This window comes from Spermophilus citellus, assembly GCF_964194105.1.
Source record: "Spermophilus citellus genome assembly, chromosome: 3".
NCBI lineage: Eukaryota > Metazoa > Chordata > Mammalia > Rodentia > Sciuridae > Spermophilus > Spermophilus citellus.
Window position 1 is genome coordinate 89,144,012 of NC_138184.1, and position 26,865 is coordinate 89,170,876.

At 52.0% G+C, this 26,865-nt stretch overlaps 1 protein-coding gene across 1 annotated transcript; it reads left to right on the forward strand.

Annotated features, from left to right (window-relative positions):
• Positions 1–681: 681 nt before the first annotated feature.
• On the forward strand, positions 682–26,649 carry BCL7A (BAF chromatin remodeling complex subunit BCL7A). The gene is made up of 6 exons (XM_081284648.1): positions 682–1,045; positions 6,960–7,041; positions 10,459–10,555; positions 15,946–16,113; positions 23,391–23,512; positions 25,482–26,649. The coding sequence occupies exons 1-6, from the start codon at positions 954–956 to the stop codon at positions 25,551–25,553; spliced, it is 633 nt and encodes a 210-aa protein (XP_081140774.1). The 5' UTR covers positions 682–953; the 3' UTR covers positions 25,554–26,649.
• The last annotated feature ends 216 nt before the right edge of the window (positions 26,650–26,865 follow it).

Here is a 26,865-nt window from a genome sequence, read left to right on the forward strand (position 1 = left end):
GCACTTGGTTCTCCTGACCCTAGTAAATTCTTCCAGAGCTCCGTCCTAGCGGCTGGAGAGATGGAACGATCCTTAAAAGTCTTCCTTGTGGGTCGGGCCAGTCCATTTTACCTTCTACCGTTATGTGGGCAGTGGCAGCACCTGGGCTAAGCTTGGTACTTCTGTCAGAAGCGACCTACGGTTAAATTGCGATCCTCTGACAAGCCCCAGCGAAGACCCCCTCACCTTATCTATGACAGGGCAACTTATCTCTGGAGAAAAGAATCCCTGTGACAATGATGATAATCATTAGGTTCCAGGCACCTTTCCTAGAACCCTAGTTTTCCAGAGCGACGTCCTGGCTCATTTTTAAACACAGCAGCGGGCCAGGAGAGAGCGGTATCTCTCAACTCTTCTAAGAGCACCTCGCGTCCCGAATCTCCACCTCCAACTCTCAGAAGTCAAGAGCACCGCAGGAAACTCGCATTATTGCATCCGCTGCCACAAACCCCGGGCAGGGCACTGGCCAAGCTGGCTCCAGGAATGCGCCCCCTCCGCGGCGGGCCACCCAGCCAGACTGCCGTCCCCGCGGCACCTTCGGGCCTCCGAGTGAGTCCCCGCCCCCTCCGCGTGCCGAGGGTCGGGGTCGCCAGGCGCCCCCCGTCGCCTCCAGGGAATGGGGTCGGGTGGCTCCCCGGGGTGGGCGGCGGCGGCGGCGGCGCTGGCGGCGCCCGGAGGCCGCACTGCTGGCGGCCGCGGCGGCGCTGCTCCCCCTGCTCGGTGCAGCTGCCGCCCGGCGCTTGCGCACTGGGCCCCGGGCGCGCGGCGGCATCAGGCTTTGTGTGTGTGTATGTGTGTGAGTGTGTGAGTGTCTGTGTGTGAGTGAGTGAGCGGGCGGGCGCGAGTGTGGCCGCCGCGGAGCGCGAGCAGGACCCGGCGGGCGCGCTCCCCCAGCCTCTCTCCCCGCCAGAACCATGTCGGGCAGGTCGGTTCGAGCCGAGACCAGGAGCCGGGCCAAAGATGATATCAAGAGGGTCATGGCGGCTATCGAGAAAGTGCGCAAATGGTAAGCCGAGGAGCCTGCCCGCCCGCTCGCTTGCTGCTGGGCGCCACGGCTGCCTGGAACCCTACCCTGGCACAGAAAGCCTCGGGGCGCAGCGCTCCGGGTCGCCCTGCCGGCCGCGGGCCCGGAGTTGGCGAGGGCGGGCGAGCGGGCGGGCGGCGCGCGAGCCGGGTCACCTGCGCCAGGCGGGGGCCACGGCCGCTGCCCAGGTGCGCTCGCGCCTGTCGCCCACCTGGAGCGGCGGCGGCGGCAGCCCGGAGGCGGCGGGCGCCCGGGGCCGGGCGGCTGGAGCGGCGGGCAGCCCCCGCCGTGGCGCTCGGCTCCCGGGAGGGGGGCTCGGGGCCGGCCCCAGAAGCCATTTCGTTTTGTGCAAGTCACATGAAAGCGGCTTCCCGCGCGCCGAGGCCGCGGTGCCGGCGGCGGCGGGCAGAGCGCGAGCTCCATTGTGCAGGCACCGAGCGAGCCGCCGCCACCGCCGTCTCCTCCCCGCGCGCCCCGGGCGGCGAAGCGCTGGCCCAGCGTCCCGGCCCGCTCCGGGCCTCCCGCCCTCCTGCCCTCCCAGCTCGCCCGCCCGCCGGCTCCCCGCCTCCCAGGCCCGGCGCCCTCGAGTCTGCGGAGTTTGCGGAGCGCGAGCCGTTTAAATTTAGCGCTTTGGGCTGCCTGGAGCGAGGGCTCTTGGCGAGGAAGAAAGATGGGGGCGAGCGCCGGGAGGCAGCGGCGCGGGCGGCCGCGGGGCGCGGGGCACCTACGACCCACCCGGCTCTGCGCGGCGCCCAGAGCGCGGGGGGCGCGGGCCGGCTCATATTCGGAGCCAGAAACCGGTTCTGGGCCGCGTCTGCCCTTCCCCGACCCGGAGCTCGTGTTTGTTTTGCGGGGAGAGCCGTTGTTTTTGTTCTCCGCGCTGGAGAACAGCGAGATTCGGCGTGGGCCGGGCGTGTTTTTCAAGCTCAAATTAGATCGTGTCCGGCGTGGCCTCGTTATAATCAGTGGGTTGGCACATTTTCATGGCCTCGGCAGGGTCTGGTTCGGAAGCGACCCCAGGGCCAGGCCTGAGGCGCGAGCAGATCGCCAGGTTGCACTGGACTTGTTGAAAACTCCCCGCTCCCTGATTTCAACTTTATTATGTTTTTCCCACGGCTTCACCAGAGTCCGGGAGGGAGAGGAGCAGCCGCGACAGTGTCCCTGAGTGTCAGCGCCCGCGGGCTTATCCTGACCTTTTATTAAAATTCTAGAGCCTGACCAGGCCCCACGCAGGCTCTGTTTATATTTGGGGGTGTCATTTCTTTGAGTAACGCCTTGGTCTCTAAAAACCACTGGGGGCGAGCCTCCGGTCAGGTGGTGTCACAAGTTAGCTGTCCTTTCTGAGTCAAACCCAACAAAAAGGCAAGGGGAAAATCAATAAAGTCCACGTGCTCCCGGGCCTCCTATGGAAAGGGCTGTCTGCGGATGGCTGGATGCCCGGCCGTGGGCTGGGTTTGGCTCCAATGGGACAAAGAATTTTCACAACCGTGAGAAGGAGAGGCTTTCCAAAGTTGAGATCCAAGTCTTGGGTGCCGTCGGGAGCTCCCCTGCCGCGCAGGGCGCCCAGTGCCCAATTGAAGCCATTTAAAAATGGCAGAAACAGCTGCAGGCCAAAACACAAGACAGGAAAACAACCCATAACCTTCTCTCCTGTGGGACTCCCAGTGGGAAGGCTGGAGTCACCTCCTTCCCTGCCTCAGCCCCTGTGCAAAGAAAGAGCTGGTGTTTGGGCCTGTGTCCCTTCTGGCTGTCACCAGCCTGGAGGGTAGAAAGGGACCAAGCAAGCTGCCCTTCTCAGCTCCTGGAGGCTTGGTGGGGCCTCCTGTCCCAGGTTCTCAGCCCTGCCCAGGCTCCTGCACCCAGTGACAGCTGCAGCCAGGGCTGCCAGCTGCTCTGCAGGGAGGGCAGATGGAGGGTTGGGGCTTTCTACCCGGGAGACTGCAGAGCAGCAGAGCAGCCGGCCTCTCTGTCCTGGCCAGACACCACTATAGGGAGGGGGCTCTGTCAGAGTCCGTTCCTGTGTTTCAGGAAACAGCACCTCGAGTCCTCTACAGACCTCAGGCTTTGGGACCTCCTGGTTGAACTTCTGCTTCACTTCTTTGCTGTGACCTTGGGCAGTCCATGTAACTCAGTTCTCTAACCCCGGCAACAAGGGGCTCAGTGGCTCTCTCCCATCCTGGGGCTGTTGGAGGTGGTTAAGGTCATGTCTCCAAAAGCACATTGTCCTGCTCACAGGAACACTTGTGAATGTTGTCCTTATTATAAGGTGGACTTTGTAGAAACTTGAATTTTGCACCTCCCCCCTTTTCCTCTTATAAGCAGAAAGCATGGTCTCATTGCCCAGGTTTCTCCAGCGACCCTGAGAAGCTGAATCTGGCTTTGCTGAGCCTTTAGAATGGGTCTTCCAGTTAGCCCTAGAGGCTTTTGGGTTGTTTATTAACTGGCCACCAACCATGCATTTCACCACTGGCTAGGAGGGAGAGTTGCCAGATTTAGCAAATATAGAACACCCAGTTAAATTTGTATTTCAGATAAACAACAAAATAATTTTTAAAAATAAATGTTTCTGCTGGGTGGTAGAGCACATACTTAGCATGTGTAAGCCCCTGGGTTCAATCCTTTGTACCCCTCCAAAAAATAGAATATTTTTAGTGTAAGTGTATTCAACACAAAATTTGGGATATGCTTATATCAAAAAACTATCCATTTTTCTGAAGTTCAGATTTAACTAGGAAGCCTGTGTTCATCTGTTTGTAGTGCTGGGGAAGGAACCCAGGGCCTCACGCATGCTGAGCACATGCTTTACTGCTGAGCTGCACCCCCAGCGTGTGTCCCGCGTTTCATCCAGAGGACAGCAAGCTGTCTGGCATACCCGTCAGTGCTTAAACCTAGGGGGGAATTCTTCTCAGCATCAGTGACCCTCAAAATCCACCCCCCTCCCCTGCCAGGCCCACCCTTCCCCTGCCCCTGCAGAAGAAGCCAACAGCTAGCAGTGCCCTCCTTTCTATCTGCTGTCCTAGGAAGGCAGGCTGTGGAGTGTGAGGCCAGAAGATGGCTGAAGCAAAAGCAAAATGGTGGGTCTCTGTTTGGGCAAACTGGGCCAGGGGTATAAGGCCCGGTGTGGGTGGAGAAGAGGTGGGGAAGGGGCGTCACGGGTTGGGAGGCAAAGGCTTGAGCTGCAAGGTGAGCATAGACCTGGGTCGGCTCAGCACCTGCAGGCTTCCCTCAGCGAGTTGCTGTGAAGACTGAGGCCTGTTTACCTGTCTCTGGAAGAGACCTGAATTTGAGCCTGGGGCCTCATTTGACTCCTTAGGGGTTTTGTCCCAGCTACCTACCTTCCTGCCAGTACAAGCAGGTAAAGTGGACCTGCGCCTAGTTTGGATGAGGCCTGGCCTAAAGTGTCAGGACCAACCCTGGGCATGGATACAAAGTGAGGGAGAGAGAGCTCTCTTTAGAGGGTCCCCTTGGGTGGGGGCAATCCCCAGATGGTCTCTTTGGCCAGCCCTTACTTTTGGACCAAGGAGAACATTGGAACTTGGCCTTGGCCTAGAGAATCCAGGATGGGTACTTAGAGTTTATATAGGAGCCCGGGGATGTGTTCCTAATGTGGGGGAGACCTCACATGCTTTTGCTCCTTGAGCCCAGTCTATTGTTTTGAGGGGCAGTTTCATAGCTAGGTTGGGGTATGGCCCTGCGGTCATGTTGAATCCCGGCCCCAGTGCCTACAGGTGGTGGGAGTTGGGGGGGGTGAGTGAGCTACATCATGCCATCTGGAGCAAGCTGGCATGCCTCGGGGCATGTGGGTCCAGATCAAGTTTTTGAGAGTAGCCAGAAGTCTGGATTTTTTTATGTGTTTTTTTTTTTTTTTTTAAGTTTGGCAATCGATTCAAATTTTTAAAAGTACTCGGCAGGCCAAACAAAACACGTCTGTTGGCTGCTCGTTTGTCACCCTGGCTGTGAGGTGGTGGGAACAGCCTAGTACCCTCATTGGGGAGGGGTCTCATGTCCTGGGGTAATGGGCTTGGGCGGCAGTATGGGAAATCTCTGATGCTCCCCTGGGCTTGGGCTCCTGTCCCACGTGTTTGTGAAGTCCCGGTTTGTCCTCCCAAGAGCTCCTTCCATAGCTTACACCTGAGCTCCAGGCCCCTCTCCCTGGGAAGTGGCTGGTGGAGCCCCAGTGCCCAGTGGGGTTCTCCACACTCCTGCTTCTGTCCAGGAGCCCTTTCCATGTCCACTGCCAGGAGAACAGCTTCCTGTCTCTCTGATAATTTGGGGACTCAGCAGAGGGTTCTCTGGGTTTCCTGTTTTTCCACCTACAAAATGTGGTGACAGTGGTCCCTTTTTCCACCTTTTGGGAATCTCTGGCCAAGAGTCTAAAGTGCTTGGCGTGAAGCCTCACATGCACCAGGCCCTCAGTGCACAGTGGCCATTATGATTGTGGCTCTCCTTATTACAGAGGGTGTTTCTGGAAACATCCTTGTCCCTTCAAGTACCCTCTGATTTTTTGGAATGGAGGTGGCAAAAGATTGGGATTGTGCTGACCTGTCTGTTCTGCCTGGTAAGAGGGATGAGGGTGGCAGCCTCACAGACTGTTCCAAAAAGCAGCATGGCTCCAGGGGTTTGGACACTGGCTGTGGAGAGAATGAGTTCCCCTCTCCGTGCCTTGGTTTCTCTGTCAGATGGGGCACGAAACACTTCCTGATACCCAAGGTTTTGTAGAGATTAGAGAAAGTATGTCTGGTGCTTAACACATAGAAGGCCCTAGAAGTGGTCGGTAGTATAATGAAAGCCAAGCCCTGGCTTCCTCCTGCAGGGACATGTGGGACCCGCGCGGGCAGAGGTCGGGGGTGTAGGTGTCTGTGGTTTTGGTTAGCTGGTTTTGAGTGTGCATGGGCCCTGCACCCACAGAGGGGAAGACCCAGGGGTGAGCTTGGGTAGAAAGGCCAAAAACAATGTGTCAGGCAACTCAAGGAGGTCCTCGTACCACATGTAATTTTCAGTTCCAGTGAAACTGTTATCGTAGAAGTTACTGAGGGTCTCTGGAGGCTCTACCACCTGCGCCAGGTGTGCCTCTGGCCCCAAGGGCTTCCCATGAGTCCCCAGAATCAGCCAGGTTCCTTGCCAGGCCCTCAGCAGATCCTCAGTGACTTCCCACTTCTCTGAGATGGCAGAGCTGGAGGCCGGAATATCAGAGTTCAGACCCAAGCTCCATTCCTGGAAGCTGTCCCTGAGCCTCTGTCCCCCTAGGTGTGTGGCTCTGAGTAAGTGGGGCAGGAAGTGACACAGTCTGACGGAAGTTCTGTGGCAGCAGCAATGATCTAGAAAGTAGCGATGGCACAGAGCAGGGTGGTGATGGTGGAGAGGGCAGTAATTATTACCACCCCTTTTCCTTCTTGTGGCTTATAATTTTCTCCTCATCTGGAAACCTGCCTCTTGCAGCTAGAGGCCTGGATTCTGTCCTTCAGAGTTCAGAGGGTGGTGGCCTGGCAGACAGGGCAGAAGAACCTTGAAGGTAGGGGCACAGAGATGTTCCTCACAAGGCCAGGCTCTGCCCTTCATGGCCTCCCAGCGTCACCCCTGAGGGCACCCTTTCTGTCCAGGATGCTGCTCTCTAGAGCCTCTGAGCTGTTCCAAGAGGCAGATGGCGGGAGAGGACGGGGGGCCACTGTACTGTGCTTTCTGCTCTCAGGAGGGCAGGATGAGGCTTACTTTAGTGACGTGACTTGCCAAGGGTCCCCAGCTATCAAGGGGCAGAGCTGGGGGTCAAGGCCACTTCTGTGCCATCAGGGATTGTTCCCTTTCCGTTCCAAGGAGTGTGACTTGTACCCTGCCACAGGGATGAGCAGGTTCCAACTCCAAGCCGCCTTAATGATGGGCTCTTCCTCATCCTCCACAGGGAGAAGAAGTGGGTGACTGTTGGTGACACATCCCTACGAATCTACAAATGGGTCCCTGTGACGGAGCCGAAAGTTGATGATGTGAGTATGGGGGTTGGCCTCAGGGCTGGGGCTGCCAGTCTGTGCTCCTCCCACTGTGGGGAGAAGGCCTATCTGCTGCCATTCCCAGAGCCAAAGGAACCTGCAAGCACAGGGACCCAGCTAAACCCAGAGAGGCTACTGGACCTGTGTCCCTGCCTTCCTCCATAATCCAGCCCCAGAGTGGCAGGAGTGTCCCCTGCAAATTGTGTCTTCTGTACTGAAAGCCCCATGGTTTGCCAGTGGAGACACAGCTAGTACAAGGCTGCTCCCTCCCCAGGTCCAGGGCACCATGGTTTGGGGGTGGGGACAGTGGTATCCACAGCCACTCCCACCCTCCCTACACTGTGGTCCTATTCCTGAGCATTTAACATCTGCCAGGCCCTGAGCTCATGCTTCACCTTATTATTTCATTTACTTTTCATACTGAACCTGTGGAATTGAACTTTTAAAATCTCTATACAATTAAGGACACATGCTCAGAGAGGTGAAGCCACTTCCCCAGAGTTACACAGCTAGTGTCTGAGCCAAGGATGGAGTTCAGGTCTGTCTGACTCCAAAGTACATGCTGCCTGCTCCTGGGAGCCTTCTGCTCATTGCAGCTGCTGGTGACAGGTGGCCCTAGGAGTGAGAAAGCTTGGTGCAGGGTTGCCTGGGCTCTTGGGAGGAGTTAAGCGGGGTGGGACTATGTCTCCTGAGACATCTTGAGGGAGCTGGAGTGGCTTTGCTGGATCCTGAGGGAACCACAGCAGGCAGCTGCCAGGCATTGCAAACAGGGTTTCCCAGCTTCCTGGCTTTGGTGCCAGTCACCTGCTAATAGGGCTGAGACACCATATTGGTGCTGTTTGGCAAGCTTGCCCCAGGGGGGTCAGTGTGGGGCTGAGGGCTTCGATATTTCTCTTCCCTTCTGGTTCTGTCCTGGGCTCCTAGAGGAGGGACTGAGACTTGGTCCTCTGCAAGTCTCCAGAAGAAGAGCAGGGTAGCCCAGCTCCTGGAGGTGGCTCCTGGCTCTGGCCCGTGCCTGGTCCTCGCTCATCATTAAGTGGTGTAGAAACGCCGGCTGCTTTTGAGAAGATGTGGTCCCTGCTCTCAAGGAATTTCTAATCTCATTGGGGGAAGATAATTATAGAATAGCATGAAACAGACATCAGGGAAGTGCCAAGTGGAATATGATCAAGGAGAAAATGGAATAGAGGGGCCGTCGGAAGGACGGGGCAGCTCCAGGCTGGGCCAAGAGTGCTGGACTCGCAGTCAGGCAGAGAAGCCCTGCTTAACCTATGAGGCTGGACTGGTTGCCCCACCCCGTGGGGACTCCACTCCCTCCTCTGTGTAGTGGGGCTTTGCTGTCCAGTTCCTGGGTTTCTCACTGAGCACACATGAGGTATCAGCTCCGGAAGCACCATGCCTTTCCCTGTCTGAGATGTGATGCCCAGTTCACCCGCCCCTTTCCCTGTGGGGCCAAGGTTCCCAGCCTGGCTGAGCATCTTGATTAAAAATGCAGATTCTTGGACCCGGCCCCAGACAACAGAATCAGAATCTCTGAGGTTAGAGCTGGGGAATCTGCATTGTGGGTGATTAGCTCCTGATTGTTTTAAATAATACCCAATTAGTATACAGTAATACCATTTTTTAAACTTCAGAACTCTGGAAGTTTTCATTCTTGCAAATATGTAAAATGTTTCAAAAATCCAAATGTTACTTTAAAATGTTTTTAAATTAAGGCAGTTTACATACTATAAAATTTATTTATTTATTGGTACAGAGGATTCAATCCAGGGGCGCTTACCCACTGAGCCCCAGCCCTAGACCATTTTTGTATTTTATGTAGAAACAGGGTCTCTGAGTTGCTTAGTGTCTCCCTACGTTGCCGAGGCTGCCTTTGAACTCATGATCTTCCTACCTCGGCCTCCCGAGCTGCTGGGATTACAGGCGTGCATCATGGCTCCCTGCAAAATTTACTTCAATCTTGCAGTTCTAGGGATCAAACCCAGGGCCTCATAAGCGCCAGGCAAGTGCTCCACCATGGAGCTGCGCCCCACATTCTTGACTCTTTCAAAGAGTGCGCTTCAGTGTTGGTATATCCCTGGTTGTGCAACCACTACCACTACAATTCCAGAACATTTGTATCACCCCAGAAAGAACATTCATACTCGTGATCACTCACTCCCTGTTCCCCACTCCCTGCATCCCTGGTAACCTCCAGTCTATTTTCCATCTCTGAGCATTTGTGTATTCACACTTTTTTTTTTTTTCCTGTCGTGGTGCTGGGAATTGAACCCAGGGCCTTGTGCATGCAAAGCAAGCCCTCTATCAACTGAGCTATATCCCCAGCCTGTATTATTACACCTTACCATGGCTTTTTATTTTTTATTTATTTTATTTTATTTTTTGTAGTTTAGATGGACAGCATGCCTTTATTTTGTTTATTTTTATGTGGTGCTGAGGATTGAACCCAGTGCCTCACACATGCAAGGCAAGCACTCTGCCACTGAGCTACAGCCCCAGCCCTAACATGGCTCTCCTTATGATATGCCTGTCCTCCTCGCATGCACCCTCACCCCACTTCTCTTCCCTGGAGTGTTCCCAGTTTGTTTTTATCCTTCCAGAGGGAGCCTGAGCTTACAAATCATGTCTGTCCCTTTCTCACCATTGATGAGAAATTCACATGTTCCACACCTTTCTTTTATACATCTTAGAAATACTGAAATATTTTCATAGGTTAATATTCTTGCAGATGGCTCCCTATTAGTACAGGGGAAGCGGCCATATTCTCTGTAGTTGTTACATTGTATACCATTATTTATTTAATGAGTCTCTGACTGATGGATACAGGTGGTTTCCAACATGATTCTGTTCCTGTGGTGAAAAATGGGGGCTGAGGGTGCAGCTCAGTGGTAGAGCTCTTGCCTAACATGCCTGAGGTCCTGGGATCCATCCCGACACTGAAAACTAGAACGGAGTAGCATGGGTTTTTGCTCTGGGGTTTTGCTCTTTCCCTACACTTGGAGAAAGGCAGCCCTTGGGGACCTGAAGCTACTGAGAATCAGTGACCCCTGCCTACCGGGGTTCACCTGGCCTCACCTGGCACCTGCCAGTCTTCCTAGAGGCAGAGACAATTGCCGCCAGCCGCAGCGTTTGCCTGACCACTAGTGATCCCTCCACAGAGAAGGGATATTTCCCAGGGTGCTGCACCTAGGCCAGCTGCAGCCATCTCCCTTCTTTGATTCCAAAGCAGAGGAGGCCCAGAGCTCCGCTTCTAGGGGGACACACTTAAATACAGACCAAAGAAAACCTTGTAGAAGTTTGGGGCTCCAGGTTGATGGAATGGAATAAAACATTCATAGCACTCCCCGGGGTTGCTCGCACATGTGTCCTCACATGTGATTCAGTGACTTGGTTCTGCTCCATTTTCCCCTCCAGAAAAACAAGAATAAGAAAAAAGGCAAAGACGAGAAGTGTGGTTCCGAGGTCACCACCCCAGAGAACAGCTCCTCCCCCGGGATGATGGACATGCACGGTGAGCTCCCCACAGCCGCCGCCTCAGCTGCCAGGTCCCTGGGCCTTGGGAAGCGCTCAGTTGTGTTTTTGTTTCTCTAGCAGGTTTGTTCACATTCCAGGCAAGGGGTAGGAGGATGGGCAGGACCAAGAGGCCTCTGTGCCAAGGAGAAGGCTCTGCAGAGAAGAGGAAGTTCCTATCCCCAGTGCACCAAGCCAGAAAGCAAAATAAACCAGAGACAAAAATAAGACCCTCTCCTCCCGCCGTGACCAGAAACCTCACCGCTGTTTCTATAGCCCAGTATGCCCAGGAGGAGTTGGGGGGGAGGAGTATATGTTTCTTTTTCCCTCCTGGGTCTGGCTGACCATATAAATGACTGTATTTTCTTTTTCCCATTTTGTTTTGCTACTAAGAAGCTCCAAAAATGGATTTCTTTCTTTCTTTCTTTCTTTTTTTTTTTTTTTTTTTTTTGGTACTAGAGATTGAACCCAGGAGCACTTAACCACTGAGCCACATCCCTAGTCCCCTTTTATTTATTTATTTATTTATTTATTTTAAAAATGTTTATTTCTTTTAGTTGGACACAATACCTTTATTTTCTTTATTGATTTTTTAAAAATATCTTTATTTATTTTTATGTGGTGCTGAGGATCTAACCCAGTGCCTCACACATGTGAGGCGGGCACTCTATAACTGAACTACAGCCCTAGCCCCTCTTTATTGATTTTTAAGTGGTGCTGAAGATGGAACCCAGGGTCTCCCACGTGCAGGGTGAGTGCCCTATTGCTGAGCCACAACCCCAACACCCCCTTTTGATTTTTTGAGACAGGGTTTTACTAAGTTGCTTAGAGCCTTGCTAAGTTGCTGAAGATGACTTTGAATTTTCAATCATCCTGCCTCAACCTCCCAAGTTGCTGGGATCACAGGGGTGTGCCACCGCATTCAGTTTCTTGCTATCTAATTTCAAAAGTTGTAACTTGAGCTGGGCACCGTGGCACATGCCAGTAATCCCAGCAATCACACACCTATAATCCCAGTGATTGGGAGGTTGAAGCAGGAGGATCTCAAGTTTGAGGCTAGTCTTGGCAATTTAGCTAGACCCTGTTTCAAAATAAAAAAATAAAAAGGGCTGGGGATGTGGCTCAGTGGTAAAGTGTCCCTGGGTTCAACCCTGGTACCAAAAAAAAAAAAAAAAAAAAGTTGTAACCTGTGTCCCATGTATCAAATCCAGGCTGAAATGTGACTTACCCAGGTTCTTATTTTCACACCTTGTGGGTGTTTGTTTCTCTTTTTACCTTTTTATTGAGGGGGGAAGATTCAAATCCTAAGCATATGGCTCTGTGAAATGTTCACAAACTGTATACTCCCATGTAAGCAGCCCACGTCAAAACCCCAGATAGTTTCCAACTAGCGCCAGTGGGCCTCCTTGTGTCCCTTCCTGATTGTCCCAACCCCACAAGAAAAATGTTCTCAGAGATTCCAGTGTGAAGTTTTTAACAAAACTGAGTTAGCTTCTGTGTTAGCCAGCTTCTGTTACTATAACAAAATTCCTGAGTTAATAAACTTAAACAGAGGAAAGGTTTCTCTTAGCTCACAGTTTCAAAGGCTTGACTGTCCACGGACATTGTTTCTGGACCTGTGGCAAGATAGCACATCGTGGCAAAAGTAGAACAGAACTGCTCATCTTGTAGCTAAGATGTGTGTGTGTGGAGAGGGGAGTGGGAAAGAAGAAGAGGAAGGGGCTGAGGTCCCACGGTCACCTTCAAGGGCACATCCGCCTTCCACCAGGCTCCACATTAAAGTTTCTACCGCCTCCCAATCATGCTTTTCACATGTAGGCCCTTGGGGACATTTGAGATCCAAACTATAGCAGCCTTTAATATTTATAAGTCAGGAAATCTGCTCTATTACCATTCTTTGTGGAGTCAGATCTAGAACCCTGGGAGTGGCAAGCTGAGCAGGAGCAGTTGTTCTGTAGGGAGGATGGAACTCTGGCCCACAGGTTCGCCTCATTCTGTCACCTGGCTGGCCCGCGGGGTCATAGTGCCTGCCACCCCTACCGCCATCCACCTCTCGATTTTGATTTCAATGTCTGTACTTTTGTCCATCCCAAACCTTTTGTATAGCAAGGCGGCATCAGAGAAATAACTAAGTAAGTAAATGGAAGAGGAGTTCACTGGAGTTTCTAAGGCCTTCAGACCCCCACACCAGTCTTGTTCTGGGGAAAGAAGTCTGGAAGACCCAATCCCTGGCTCCAGGTCCCAGGAAGGCTTGCTTTATTGGAAGACCTGGCTTCAGAAAGGCACATGGGGTTTCACTGCCCATTAACATGTCAAGAAAGCCCCACAAGTATCCACGTCATCATGGTCAAGATTCATTTCCTTTTTAAAAATGGACCTTTGAGCTGGGATGTGACTTCGCTCCTAGGCATCACCCAGCAGCCCCTCTCTCAGGAACCCAAGAAGCCAGCCTGACTCAAGATTCAGGCTGGACTGTGGCATTCCTCTGGCCTTGGGGTTTGTCTCATTTTAATCTGTAGAAAGTGGATGGTGGTGCCTGCTTTATAAACTCATTGTAAGGATTTAAATGATAGTCTCTCTCAAGCCTTGGCACGTTAACAGCTACCACTTACCAAATCATCACGGCGTGCCAAGCATCATGCCAGGCCTGTTTTCGAGCATTACCTCATTTGAATCTAATAAAAAGTCCCATTTTACAGATGAGGAAACTAAGGCTCAGAGAGATGAAGTGACTTGCCTAACTTGAAGTTGGAAAATTTGTAACATCTTATCCCAATGCTGGCATTCGAGGTCCTTCACAGGCAGAATCCAGGCTCATAGCCTGAACTAATGCAGAAATCCAGAATGCTGAGTGGAGGAGCTCCCAGGATGTGAGCACCATGTCCACCTTCTTGCATCCTTTCCATTCTAGGGCACATACAACAAGACAGGTGTGAAGGCCGAGGGAGAGACATGGGAGACATGGGCCTGACAGGTGTTCCACAGTGCTTGGGGGGGGGGGGTCATCAGCACTGAGCTCTTTGGTCCCCAGGATTCCACTAAAGTGGGTCCAGGTATCAGAGTCCTGCTGTTACCAAGTTCCAGGCCAGTTTCTGCAGCTAGCTCGTTAAGCATTAGTGTATATTGTCATTGTTAATGCTGTAAATGCACATGTATCTTTGCATAAGAAAGAACTTTAGATTTTCTTGCAGGTTAAATCAGGAGAACACACTTTTTTTTGTTGTTTTTTTTTTTGTCCAGAATTCATAAGAGGATGCTTTTGTGTAAGGAGGGCACCAAAGTATACTTAAAGAAAGATCCTGGACTAGGATTGTGGCTCAGTGGTAGAGCACTCGCCTAGCATGTTCAAGGCCCTGGGTTCGATCCTCAGCATCACATAAAAATAAATAAACAAAATAAAGGTAAAGAAAAGAAAAAGAAAGATCTAGTTTAACCGAGCTGGGCTGTGTGATTGCCTGGCACCTCCGCAGCATGTTGAGTAGACAAGAGAAACAGAACTAGGAATTGGGCAGACCAGCCTAAACCAGTGTGTCTGCCGCTCTGAGCTTCAGTTTCCCCCTCCATACAGTAAACATGGCAACATTGACTACCTGGTAGGTTGTTGAGAGGATTAATCCCCATGGCTATGTCCAATGGCACACAACTGTAATCCCTGCTGCTTGGGAGGCTGAGGCAGGAGGATCACTTGAGCCCAGGAGTTTGAGACCAGCCTGGGCCTCACAGCAAGACCCTGTCTCAAAAACAGGCAACTAAGTGCTCTTGCCCAGTGCCTGCCTCATTGTAGGTGCCCAGGGCTATCAGAGTGCTTTGCTGCCCCCCACACTCACTTTCACAAAATTGGCCTTGGCCCGGAGTATAGCATGGTCCAGAAAGGCAGTGTCAGATTATGGTGCTATTTTTGAAATCGCTGCAGGACAAGGGGAGATGTGCCCTGGCACCCCCCAGCTCTGCCACCACCTGACCACTAATGTAACTGCCCGGTTACCTCCCATTGCTTTTTCCTTTTTATCATGAAAAGTTTCATTGTAGAGCATAGAAGAGAAAGTAACGTGATGGCCCCCGTGAGCCCCTTCCTTGGTTTTTATGAGCACCAGCCCATATTTGCCGCATCAATTTTTTTTTAATGTGTTAAGTTTCTTAATTGACATATCATTTACATATTTTTTTAAAAAACAGCTCTTGTGTGTGAAGTTCTGGGAGCCGTGATGGTTGTCTGCAGCCTGTGCTAATGCATTTTCAAGTCAATTTCCGTGCATCACGATGTTGGAGTCTGTACCTACACATTTCAGAACACATTGCCAAGGAGTGACATTCTCTCTGCCTGCTGTGCCATTATCACTGCTAACAAAATTAACAATAATACCTTAATAGCTTTTAAAATCCAGGCCATATTCAAATTCCCCAATTGTCCCAAAATGGGCTACAACTGGCACATTCCAAACCGAATCCAAATAATTTCCATATATCATATTTAGTCTTAAAGTCTCTTAGGTTTCTTTAATCTGTAAATCTTAATAATCTCCCCTGCTTCTCCTTGGTATGTGTGTGTGTATGAGAGAGAGAGAAAGAAAGAAAGAGAGGGAGAGATGTGCTGGGGATGGAATGGAACCCAGGGCCTCTTGGATGCCAGGTTGTTACTAGGCAAGAACTTCACCCCTATACTGTGTCACAACTACAGTCTTTTTTTTTTTTTTTTTTTTTTGAAAAAAAAAAAGTGTTTAACTACTGAGCCACATCCCCAGCCTGTTTTATTTTCAACTTAGAGACAGTTGTCTATTAGGGCCTTGCTAAATTGTTGAGGCTGATCTCAAACTTAGCCACCCTCCTGCCTCAGCTTCCTGAGCGGCTGGGATTACAGGCATGCACCACCATCATGCCCGGCTCAGTCCTTTTTCTTTTCTTTCCTTTTTTTTTTTTTTTTTTAATGACAGTGACTTGATGAGATTGGGCGCTTGTCCTAGGTAGCCTGCTCTTGCTACCTGGTCCCTGTCTCCCTTTGATTTTGGGTCACCTGGAAGTCAGTGCAGAGGTTTGATGCACTCTGGTGGAGGCCCTGGCAGGCTGCTTCACGGGTCATGCTGTGTGCTTCACAGTGCTTTATGGCTTTCCCCGCCCAGAATTAGGTCTCAGGTGTCCCCCAAAGACGTTCGATGTATCAGGCCCCTCCATACACAGTAAAGGCCACCCAGGTTGGGCCAGCTTCCATAATCCTTGGCTTCACAGGGCATGTGGGGTGGCCCTGGGTGGTCAGCTCCAGAGGAACTGCCCAGACCTTTCCCTGGAGAGCAGCCTGGGGGGCCTGAGGCATCAAGGGATGCTGACATTGTCCCCAATCTGCTGTTCCTCGGCCCGGCGGGATCTCACCCTGTGCCTGTTTCTCCCTCTGTGCAGACGATAACAGCAACCAGAGCTCCCTAGCAGACGCCTCCCCCATCAAACAAGAGAACAGCAGCAACTCCAGCCCTGCACCAGAGCCCAACTCCGCCATGCCCAGCGATGGCACGGAAGCCAAAGTGGACGAGGCGCAGGCTGACGGGAAGGAGCACCCTGGGGCTGAAGGTACGTGCCTGCCATGGCTGGGGTGCAGAATGGCCTCCCTCTAGCCAGCCTGCGTTCAGTCAGGGCACAGGTATTCAAGGAGGCCCTGCCATCAGCCAGCCCCAGAAGATGACAGAAGAAGGAAGGTAAAACACCTGAAGCTGCCAGGTGCAGTCGTGCACACCTGTAATCCCAGCAGCTCAGGAGGCTGAGGCAGGAGGATTGTGAGTTCAAAGCCAGTCTCAGTGATTTAGTGAGATCCTAAGCAACTCAGTGAGACCCTGCCTCTCATAAAATACAAAATAGGGCTATGAGGGCTGGAGATATAGCTCAGTTGGTAGAGTCCTTGCCTTGCAAGCACAAGGCCCTGGGTTCAATCCCCAGCACCACCAAAAAAAAAAAAAAAAAAAAAATAGGGCTGGGGATGTGGCACCGTGGTAGAGGTCCCCTGAGTTCAATCCCCAGTACCCCTCACCACCACCCTCAATAAAAAAGAAAAAAAATGAGAAATTCCTGGAGCAGGTATTCTTTTGCAGCAATTAAAAAAATCAGATAATTCAGTATTTAAAGATGTGTGGGGATAATTAAAAATTAGAAAAGGGGAACAGACTGTCTTACTGAGTTATGGCAGGAAGTGTGATGATTTTAAATAGGGTGGTCAGGAAGCACCTCACTGAGGTGACACCGAGTAGATGAGGGTCAAATTGAGCGAGTGGCAAGTTGTGGGAGAACCTTGCTGGCAGAGGAACAGACAGTGTGAAGGCCCTGGGGCAGGAGGGGGCTCTGCATGGCTGGGGAAGAGTCAGCGTGGCAGGAACAGTAGGACGAGGTCAGGAGTGGTGGGCTCGTAAAGCCACTGTGCCCACCTAGATTTTTACAGCGGGTGAGACAGGAGCCACAGGAGATTTGGATGACAGGACCTGAAGAATTAAGAACAGGTGATGGGGATGCCAGGGTGGAGGAGGGGACGCCAGTGAGGAGGCTGCAGAAGTTGTCCCAGTGGGAGAGGGTGGTGACCAGGGCAGAGCAAGAGCAGAGGGGGCAGTAAGAGGTGGTTTCATTGTGAAGGGAAGATTGGGTGTACACCTGCATTCGTAGGGGTGTGTGTGTGTTTATTTTGCAATCCTTGCCAAAAAATGGAAATAGCATCATACATGCCTGTGTATCTGCCAGCTAAATTTGGCAGTTGTTATTTGAGGGTTTATTTCCTAGGACCATCTGAAAGGAATCTGTAGACATAGGGCAGTTGGTCCTTAAGCGTGCCTCTTAGGAACATCCTCTCACAGAATCACCACTGTGAACCCTAAGAAACTGAACAGTTGTTCTGATGGTCTGTTGAGGGGTGTGTTAGAGTGTTAGGAGAGAGCATGTGTTGATGGGTGCACCTGGGCATGAGAAATGGGCTGAGGGCAGCTCCGGGTACCTGCAGGGAGGGACAGCAGAGGCTGGCCTAAGCAGGCAGGTCTGGAGCTCCCTGGGGGTGCCTGCATCCCAGGGTATGCCTTGCGAGCAGCTGGTGAGGTTCTGGGGGAGGGCCACCCCTACTGCAGAGTTCGTCCTCATCCCAGAGAGGCTCTGTGCTGGCTCCCAGGTCTTAGTCACAGCTACATCCTGCTTCCTGTCCCACAAGAGCAGAGGTCCTAGACTAGATCTAGCCTGTGGGGTGTGGAGGTGGCCATGAAGCCCAGGACTGTTGTTTGTTTTAAATTCAAACGTGATGTCAGAATTTAAAAACTGGACAATTCCACTTAAGATTGATTTCTACCCTCTCTCCCAAAATCAGAATATTTGGCAATACTGGGCCTGCTTTTCCAGGGGCACCAACAAGCGGAGTGGGGAAGTAGCTGCTCCTGGAAGAAGGGCAGTAGGGCTGTCTGCTCCAGTTGCCACACTCCCCACCTCTCCCTGCTGCCTTTCCCACACCAAGGCCAAAGCAACATGTATTACCCACAATCACTGTTTTTCTCATTGAAGATTTAGAAGACAAATTAAAATATTTCTTGAATTCATTTATCTCTCCAAAGTGAAAAAGTAAAAGTCTGAGAAGGCTGTTTTGTTTTTCGTAGTACTGGGGATTGAACCTAGGAACATTGTACCATGGAGCTACGTCCCCAGCCGTTTTTGTTTTGAGACAGAGTCTCGCTACATTGCTGAGGCTGACCTTGCACCCAGCTCTCTTTTTTTCTTTTTTAACATGTGGTCCCTGCAGGAAGTCTCATACACGTATCTCTTTGCACCTTTGCCCAGGTACAAGTAGATCTGTAGACCTGTACCTGGCAGTGGGACTGTGTAGTCAGATGGCACATGCAGTGAGAACATGGCTAGTTGGGCATGGAGGCACGCACATCTGTGATCCCAGCAGCTCAGGAGGCTAAGGTAGAAAGATTGCAAGTTCAAAGCCAGCCTCAGCATCTTAGTGAGGCCCTAAGCAGATTAGGGAGACCCTGTCTCAAAGTTAAAAAAAAAAAAAAAAAAAAAACAGGCTGTGGATTTGGCTCTATGGTTAAGCCCCACTGGGTTCAATTTCTGGTGCAAAAGAAAAAAAAATACAGGTAGAGCTGGGGATGTGACTTAGTGGTGGGGTGCTTGCCTAGCATGCTGGGTTTGATCCCCAACACAACAAAAAGTTCAGTGGCACACACCTGTGATCCTAGCTACTTGGAAGGCTGAGGGAGGAGGATCACAAGTTTGAGGCAGATCCAATTTTCAAATAAGTCAAAAGGGCTAGGCATGTGGCCTAGCAAGCACAAGACCCTGGGTTCGATCCCCAATCCCACCAAGAGAGTGGGGGAAATGTATGGGACTGAAATGTGGAGATCCAGCTGGGATCTGTTCCAGGGAGGCTGTAGGTAGGGTGACTCCCCTAGAGCAGGGGCTTGTGGCCCTAGCACCATCGAGTAGTTCCTGGCCGTGGGGGCCTCCTGTGCGTGATAAGGTGCTGGGCAGCATCCCTGCTCTCTGCCCATTCGATGCTCCCTCACCCCCAGCTGTGACACCAAAAATGTTTTCAAATATTGCCCAGTGTCCCCAAGGAGAGGATTCCCCTAGCCGAGTGTCCTCTGTAGCTCTTCCACGTACACTAGGTAGGCCCCCTCTCTGGTTCCCGCTCGGCAGCCCCCACAGTTATGGCACACCTGCCAGGCGTCCAGCACCTTCCTGGTCAGGTTGCTTGGCAGGTGGAAGGCAGAGGGGCTGGGACAGGTGGTGTGGTCACATGGAGGCTGACATTTACTGGCTGCCTGGCTTTGGACAGGGAACATCACCTCCTATACCACTTCCTGTTTCCTTGTTTATAAAATGGGATGATAAAAGTTGCCTCCCCTTGTCAGGTCCCTGCAAGGAGTCATGGAGGCGGGAGGGGCTCTAGTGGGCAGGAAGGGCCTGGGCAGCTGTGGAGACCACTGTGTTCACCCTTTGTGGGAAGAATACTTCTGGGGGTGCTGGGACACATGTGGCCACATCTGCAGCCGTGTCCAGGCTTCTTTGCCTTCCTGGTTTCTCTCTGGCTGTGGCCTTGTTTCCCCATAATCAGGGTCTGGGTCTCCTCTGTCCTAAGGGCCACTGAAGCTGAGTTGTGGGAGTTATATTTTGGGCTAAAGCGTTCATAACTCCCACGTTTGGTCCCTGCACCCCACCAGGGTCCTCTTCCAGCCACCCCAGGCCCATGTGGCCTTCCCAGGTGGGTACACTGGGACCAGACGGGCTGGCCACCTGATATTGACCTTGCTTTGAACTTGTTTACTACTGAGTGAGTTCAGGGAATGACATAATGTCCAAGTTCCCTGGACTAAATTTAGGCCCCAGGAAAAAAATTTCCCCTGGGTAAGTTCCAGCACCAGCGCACTCAGAGAACAGGACTGCTGCTCTCAGCCCCGAACATGCCACGGCCAGCTCCGCCTGGCTCTCGGGAGAGGCCTCTGGCTAGGACATGTGTCTGCCCAGCATAGGGGCAGCAAGAATCTGCCGGGTGAATGGCCACCCTCATGATCTCCAAGCCACCCTCCTGCCCCTCCATATTTTACTAAGATGAAAGTCACAAAATTTACTATTTCATGGCTGGGGGTGAAGCTCAGTGGTAGATCTCCTGCTTAGCATACATGAGGTCCTGTGTCCAGTGCTCGGCATCAAGAAATAAATGTAAAAATTAATCATTTGTGGGGTTGGGTTTCTAGTTCAGTGGAAGAGCAATTGTCTAGCATGTGTGATGCCCTGGGTTTGATCCTCAGCACCACATATAAATAAATCAAGTAAAGGTCCATCAGTGACTAAAGAATATTAAAAAAAAAAAAAATAACCATTTATAAGTGAACAAGAATTCACTGGTACCAGGCACAGTGGCACACACCTGTAATCCCAGCTACTCAGGAGGCTGAGGCAGGAAGATGGCAAGTTCAGGGTCAGCCTCAGCAACTGAATGAGGCCCTGTCTCAAAAAATGGGCTGGGACTGGGGCTTAGTGGTAGAACACTCACCTAGCACATGTGAGGTTCTGGGTTCAATCCTCAGTACCACATAAAAGTAATAAATAAAGGTATTGTGTCCAACTACAATTTAAAAAAAAAAGTGCTCAGTAGTAGAGCACCTTTGGGTTCTATTTCCAGTTCCACCCAAAAAAGAAAAAAGAAAAGAAAGTTCAGCGGCATTGATTACATTATTACACTTACATTGTTTTGCAGCCACCCCCTTTACCTAGTTCCAGAACATTTTCCTCACCCCCAAAAGAAACTGTACCCATGAGTCCATCACTGCCATTCCCCCCCCCCCCCCCCCCCCCCCCCCGTTCCCTGGTAACCAGCAGTCTGCTGTTGGTCTCAATGGCTTCGCCTGTTCTGGATGCTCCATATAGATGTCATCACACAGCACGTGGTCCTTTGAGTCTGGCTTCTCTCATTTAGCATTGTATCTTCAAGGTTCGTCCATGTCATAGCACATTTTTGGTGCTTTATTCTTTTTCTTTTTGCCTTTTTGTGTGTGTGCATACTAGGGATTGGACTCGGGGCCTCGCACATACCAGCAGGAGCTCTACCTTTCAGCTCCATCCCAAACTTTTTTTTTTCCAGTTTGATTTTGAGATGGGGCCTCAATAAATTGCTGAGACTGGCCTCTAACTTGAATCCTCCTGCCTCCACCTCCCAAGGAGCTGGGATGGCAGGCATCCACCACTACACCCAACTGTTTCATTCCTTTTTATGACTGCATAACATTCTGTTGTATGGAGAGACCACATTTTGTTTGGATATTCATCTGTCCATTTACATTTGTGCTCTTTCTACTCGGGGGGCTGTTATGAATAATGCTTCTGTGAACATTCATGTACAAGAGTCAAGAGTCCCTCTTTTAGATTTTCTCGGTTTATACCTAGGAGTGAAATTGCTGGGTGCTTTGCTAATTTTTTGTCTGACTTTTTGAGGAACCTCCATTAACATGGATTTTAAAGGTAAAACTAAAAACATCAAAGAAATTTTAGGTGTTTATAGCATTTGGCTCTGTACCCTAAATAATCCCTCAGTTACTCCCAAGTCTGTTAGTTAGTTGACAGTTTGGGACCTTATCATGTCATTCCATTTAATCCACAGCCACTTTGACAGGGTGACACTGTCAGCCTTGTTTTTACAGAGGGGGCAACTGGGACTGAGAGCCCCTGGTCCCACAGGCAGCCAGTGGCAGAGGCAGAATGAGCAGTATTTGAACCCAGATCTGTCGTCCAAATCCTGTGTCCCTCCACACACCAGGTTGTAGGTAGAGCCCAGCCCTGATGATGGTGGTCCCTGACTCTTCCTTGGAGCAACAAGAGAGCCCAGCTCTAGGCCGGGCATCGTGGCACCTGACAGCGGCTCAGGAGGCTGAGACAGAAGGATTGTGAGTTCAAGGCCAGGCTTAGCAACTTAGCAAGGCCCTAAATGACTCAGCCAGACCCTGTCTCTATATAAAATATTTTTTTAATGGGCTGGGGATGTTGCTCAGTGGTAAAGCACTCCTGGGTTCAATCCTTGGTACAAAAAAAAAAAAAAAAAAATGCCCAGCTCAGAACCACGCACATGAACCTGGGCTAGTGCTGGCCTCCTGACATGGCTACAGAGATTAGGGCTGCCCGAGTGGGGAGGAACAGGGCAATGGCAGCTCTTTATCCCCTCTCGGCCTCCCTGGATGGAGGATCTTGCGATTCCTAGCAGCCCTGCTTTCTAGCCCTCTGCACCCCAGCCAGTCGGGGCCCTGGCTCTTTCTGGGTTCCCATGTTGCTTTCTTGGCTTTCAGTTCAAGTCTGACTGCTTTTCTCCTATTGAACGTTTTTATATTCTGCCTCAGAAACCCCAGAAAGTAAGTCCGGGTTGCTTAGGCATTCCTTGTATTATTTTAGTGTGTGTGGTTTGGGTTTTTTTTTTTTTTTTCCAAACCACATGGTCGGTTGTCTGCACCTTGCATGAAGCAGCTCAGGTAAGAACTTGCTGTTCCCTCCCTGGGACCCAGAATTCCAGGTAACTCACAGCTCCTGCCGCCCCCCAAGGCTCTATTCCTTCTTCCAGTCCACACCTTCCTGCTGCCAAAGAAATTTGGGATGGGGAAGCAGGGAGACTGAGTCATGAGAAATAACCCAAATCACCAGAATCTCAGATAAGGGCTTGCTAACTGGAATGCTGGGCAGCCATCTTGTAAGCTCTTGTGATTAGGGAATTTGTAAAGACATGAAAACTTCTCTGTGATTGCCATCCAGGGAAGTAGGAAAATGAGAGACACTTAGGGGAACAGTCTAGAAAAAATGGGAACAAATCCTCTAAAAATGTTGTTTTGTGCTATCTGTGGGTGGTTTGAGATGACAGGTTGATTTTAACTGTTTTTTTTTTCTTTTTGCACGAAGTCATTGCTCTGATATCAGAGGAACACCCATATTATTAAGAGAAATGTTTATAAAGGGTCCGTTCTCTAGAGGAGACTGCTGGTTCTATACAGAAACGAGGCAAAACCTCCCTGCCAGCCACCTCCCCAAGGGGAAAGGAGTGGACAGCCATGATTGTTGGGCACGTCAGGCCCACCAGAGGGCGCCAGGCACCCGAAGCATCCTGAGGTTGTCCTGCTGCGGGGCAGCTAATAGATATTCCCTGAGCAGCCTGTAACCCACGCCTGCTTAGAACAGCCTCACTAACAAGTAAAGAGGAGGCTTCCCAAGCCCCACAGCTCATCCAGCCCTGAAAGATGCTGGCCACAAGAGTACCCAGTTCCTGGTATTTTTAGTACTTGGCCCATCTGGCAACGCATCTCACGTATCTGAAAACAGCTTCTGTCGTCTTGCTTTTCTCCCAGACGCTTCTGATGAGCAGAACTCACAGTCTTCGATGGAAAACTCGATGAACAGTTCAGAGAAAGTAGAACGGCAGCCGTCTGCAGAGTCGGGGCTGGCGGCAGAGATGTCCACAATCTCTCAGGTACCTGGAGCGAAGCCTCAGAGGGCCTGCCAGAGCAGCCGGGAGCCCGGTGGGCTGTTGGGGATGCTTTGAAAGGTGTTTTCTCATTGTTTTGTCAGTTGGAACTGCCATTTATCCATCAAGCAGTGTCCATGACCGTCACCCTGGGTGCCTTTGCCAAGCAATAGAGGAGGAGGACATGGGTCCTGCTCCTGGGAGCCTCTGCGGGGTGGGGGGTCCTTTGCAACTGAGCCCAGGCTGCTACTTGGGCCCCTTGCTGGGTCATAACCAAGTGTCAGCATCTGCTTGAATCAGTCATGCTGCCTCCCATCCCCACCTCCCCACCTTGCATTGGGAAGACCCCTCTGCCTTCCTGATATTTGATCTGGCCCGAGTCTCACTCCTCTGTCTCCTCTGTCTCTCTCCCAATGTGGAGCAGGTCGACTCTAGGTCCAGATCTGAGCTCCCTCACCGTCACCCTCGCCTGGTGCTTTGCCAAACAGAAGGCCCTTCACCTGAGCAGGGCCACCTTCCCTGGGAGCCCTACAGCCCACTTTCTCCGGTTAACACCCCTGTGGAGTTTGTATGCTCTTAAGTTAAGGGAAACAAAGTTCAGGGAGGAAGAGAGCAGGCCTTCCAGAGTCCCTGGCGCCTGCTGCAGGGTCCCCAGAAGAAGCTCACACAGCCTCCTCCAAGCCTGAAGCCCAGCCCGTATCCAGGCCCAGTGCCTGTATTTCATATTTAACACCAAGCACCTGCTGTGTGCTGGGTACCAGGGACACGGGGCAGCTCTCATGGGCTGAAGACCAGGCTCAGCGGGACACAGACTAGACACAAAGTCTGACCGAGTGCTGCGTAGGGAGAGGCACAGGGTGATGTGATGAAGAGTGATGAGTCGGGAAGTCTTGGGGTCCGCATGAGCTGAGAGGAATTGTGTTTGAAGGGTGCAAATGCCAGCAATGACAGGCTTCTGGGCAGCCACAGCCAAGGGCGCTCTGGCCTCAGGACAGGAGCCAGGCTGGGGGGGTGAAAGGGAGGCTGGGGCAGGGTGCGAGGGCCAGGGGAGAGGGAGAGTCCACTGGAGCTGGTCCCCTGGCCTCTTCAGCCCTGGAAAGGAGTCTCATTTTGTTCTGAAGTCAGAGGGAAAGTGTTGGGAGGTTTCATGCCCGTTGTGTGGCCGATGGCTTAGGAAGGTGCTTGGGCTGGGTTGGGGGACATGTGGGAGGCCGCAGTGGAGGCTACTGCATCATCCAGGCAGGTGGTGGCTCAGGAGTGGCTGGGGCAGTGGTGAGCAAGAGAGGCGGGCAGGCCATGAATGAGACTTGCTAAAAGGTGGTGGTAATGGAAAGAATGGGGGCTGCAAGGTGCTGAATAAGCAGGGGCTGTCTCCCAGGCCAGTGGCCTAACTGGTGAGTTAGGAGGAGTGTGACCCAGAGCTTGGTCTCAGGTGTTCTCAGGTGGCCAAGGTAACTGGGTGGTGAGTGAGTAGATATTTGATTTTTTTTTTGGGGGGGGGGGTGGTCATGGGACGTCTTGGGAATTTGTTGACAATTACAGACTGTTCCCCAGAATAATGTGCGTGTGTGTACATTTAACAAAGGTTGAGGGTCTGCCCTGGGCTGGGAACTTGTGTCCTGGAGGAGCATAGTCCAGGTGACACAGTGGTTCTGGGCCTTGGGAGACTGCCTAGGGCCTGGGCAGGTGCACCTGAACCTGGTGTACCAAATAATTACCGTCACACTTCACTGCAGATGAGACGGTGCCTCACAAATAAGCCTGGTCCTTCTGGGTGGGGTGAAGGGGTGAGAAGCTCGTCAGGGCCAGGCAGGGGCTTTGCATAGCTCTGAAAGCACCGGGGCGCGACGTTCCCCTGCAAGCCTGGCTGGGGCTGGGACCGCCAGCTCCTCCTTCCTTCGCTTTCTTCCTGGGCCTGAATCCCTCCCCTGCTTATTAACCCGCGTCTTTCTGTGTTCTTCCTTCTTCCCCCAAGGATTTGGAAGGAGTGCCACCCTCTAAAAAGATGAAGCTGGAGGCCTCTCAACAGAACTCCGAAGAGATGTAGACACCGAGCTCGATCCTCCGGTCCGCGTTCCGTGGCAGGCGCGTCAGCAGGCTCACCCTAGAAAGCGCTGTGAGCGCCATTCCTCTTGGGCGCGAACAGGACTACTAACGTTTCAAGTTTACCAAGTGCAAATCCAAGAAAACCCAGAACGGCGAAACTTCTCAGACACTGAAGAACTCTGCTGTGAAGCGAAACACCCGAACCCGGAAGCGGCTGTCCTGGGAGGCGGGCTGACCGCTCAGGAGCGTCCACACTGTCTCGGAAGCCAAGATCATATTTGTGTTGCTGCTGTTCCCCCCCACTTCTCTATTTATCGATATAAGCTATTGGAGGGTGGTACCCATCAGGAATTCGCTTTTTTGTCGGGGGCTTTTCACTGTTCTACCAATTCCTTCCACTTTCTTTTTTTGTGCCTTGTGCCCTTGAGGTGACCTCTGGCATGTTTCCTGGTTGTTTTACATCTCCCTTTACAAAGTGCCCTCTCGGTCTGGATGAGGCAGCGGCCACCACCTTCCTCACCCTGCTCCTTCCTGCCCAGGACTGCTGTGGAGTGGGCAGGCTGGAGCTGCAGGACAGTAGACACTCCTCAGCTGGCCCAGTTTTGGAAGAGGGGACTTGGGCACCCTCTGAGCCCTGGGTGGGGTTGGCACCAGCCTCCAGGACTCCAGGAATTATAGGTGCCGGGCCCAGTCCTCAAGGGCTGGCCTCCTTGGGTCCAGGCCATGCCCTTACCTCCTCGGGGCCTTGGGGGCTGGGTATTTCCAAGTTCCCAGCAGCCCAGATGGACATGCAAAGCCCTTAGATTTTTCTGGCACTTCCACCCTCTTGCCCCTACTGTCACCACCACCTCCGTCACTGCTTCCTCCTGGACCTCCGAAGACCAAGTGGCTTCTCTGACTGACTGCGTGTTTGTCTCCTTAAAACGATAGCAGGGCCAGGAGGTGGGAGCAGGCAGCGGGAGCAGCTGGTGCTGAACTTTCTCACAGGACGTTGCTTGGATTTCAAATCCATAGAAACCTGCTGCCCTCTGACCAGCCCCCCACCCCCACCCTTGGCCTCCCCCAGCCCCCAGAGGCAAGATTGCAATTGGAGGAAACCCACTCGCTTCTGCAAAATGTTCTGACTCTCAGAGCCGACAGTTGGATGGAATCTCATTCCCAGGACATTTATGCCGTCGGGTCCCCACCAGGGATCAGGCCTTGATGGTTGGGCCTTAAAGGCCAGAAACAAGGCACCAAGGAATTGGAAAGATTTGCACACCCTCCAGAAAGGAGCGACTGAATTCCCCTCCCTGTGCCCGGCCTGTGCTGGG

Excerpts from the sequence above, each read along its gene's own strand:
- BCL7A (XM_081284648.1), top strand. The coding sequence starts at position 954 with ATGTCGGGCAGGTCGGTTCGAGCCGAGACCAGGAGCCGGGCCAAAGAT. Across the intron at positions 16,114-23,390 it reads GGAGCACCCTGGGGCTGAAG|ACGCTTCTGATGAGCAGAAC; the intron begins GTACGTGCCTGC and ends CTTTTCTCCCAG. Across the intron at positions 23,513-25,481 it reads AGATGTCCACAATCTCTCAG|GATTTGGAAGGAGTGCCACC; the intron begins GTACCTGGAGCG and ends TCTTCCCCCAAG.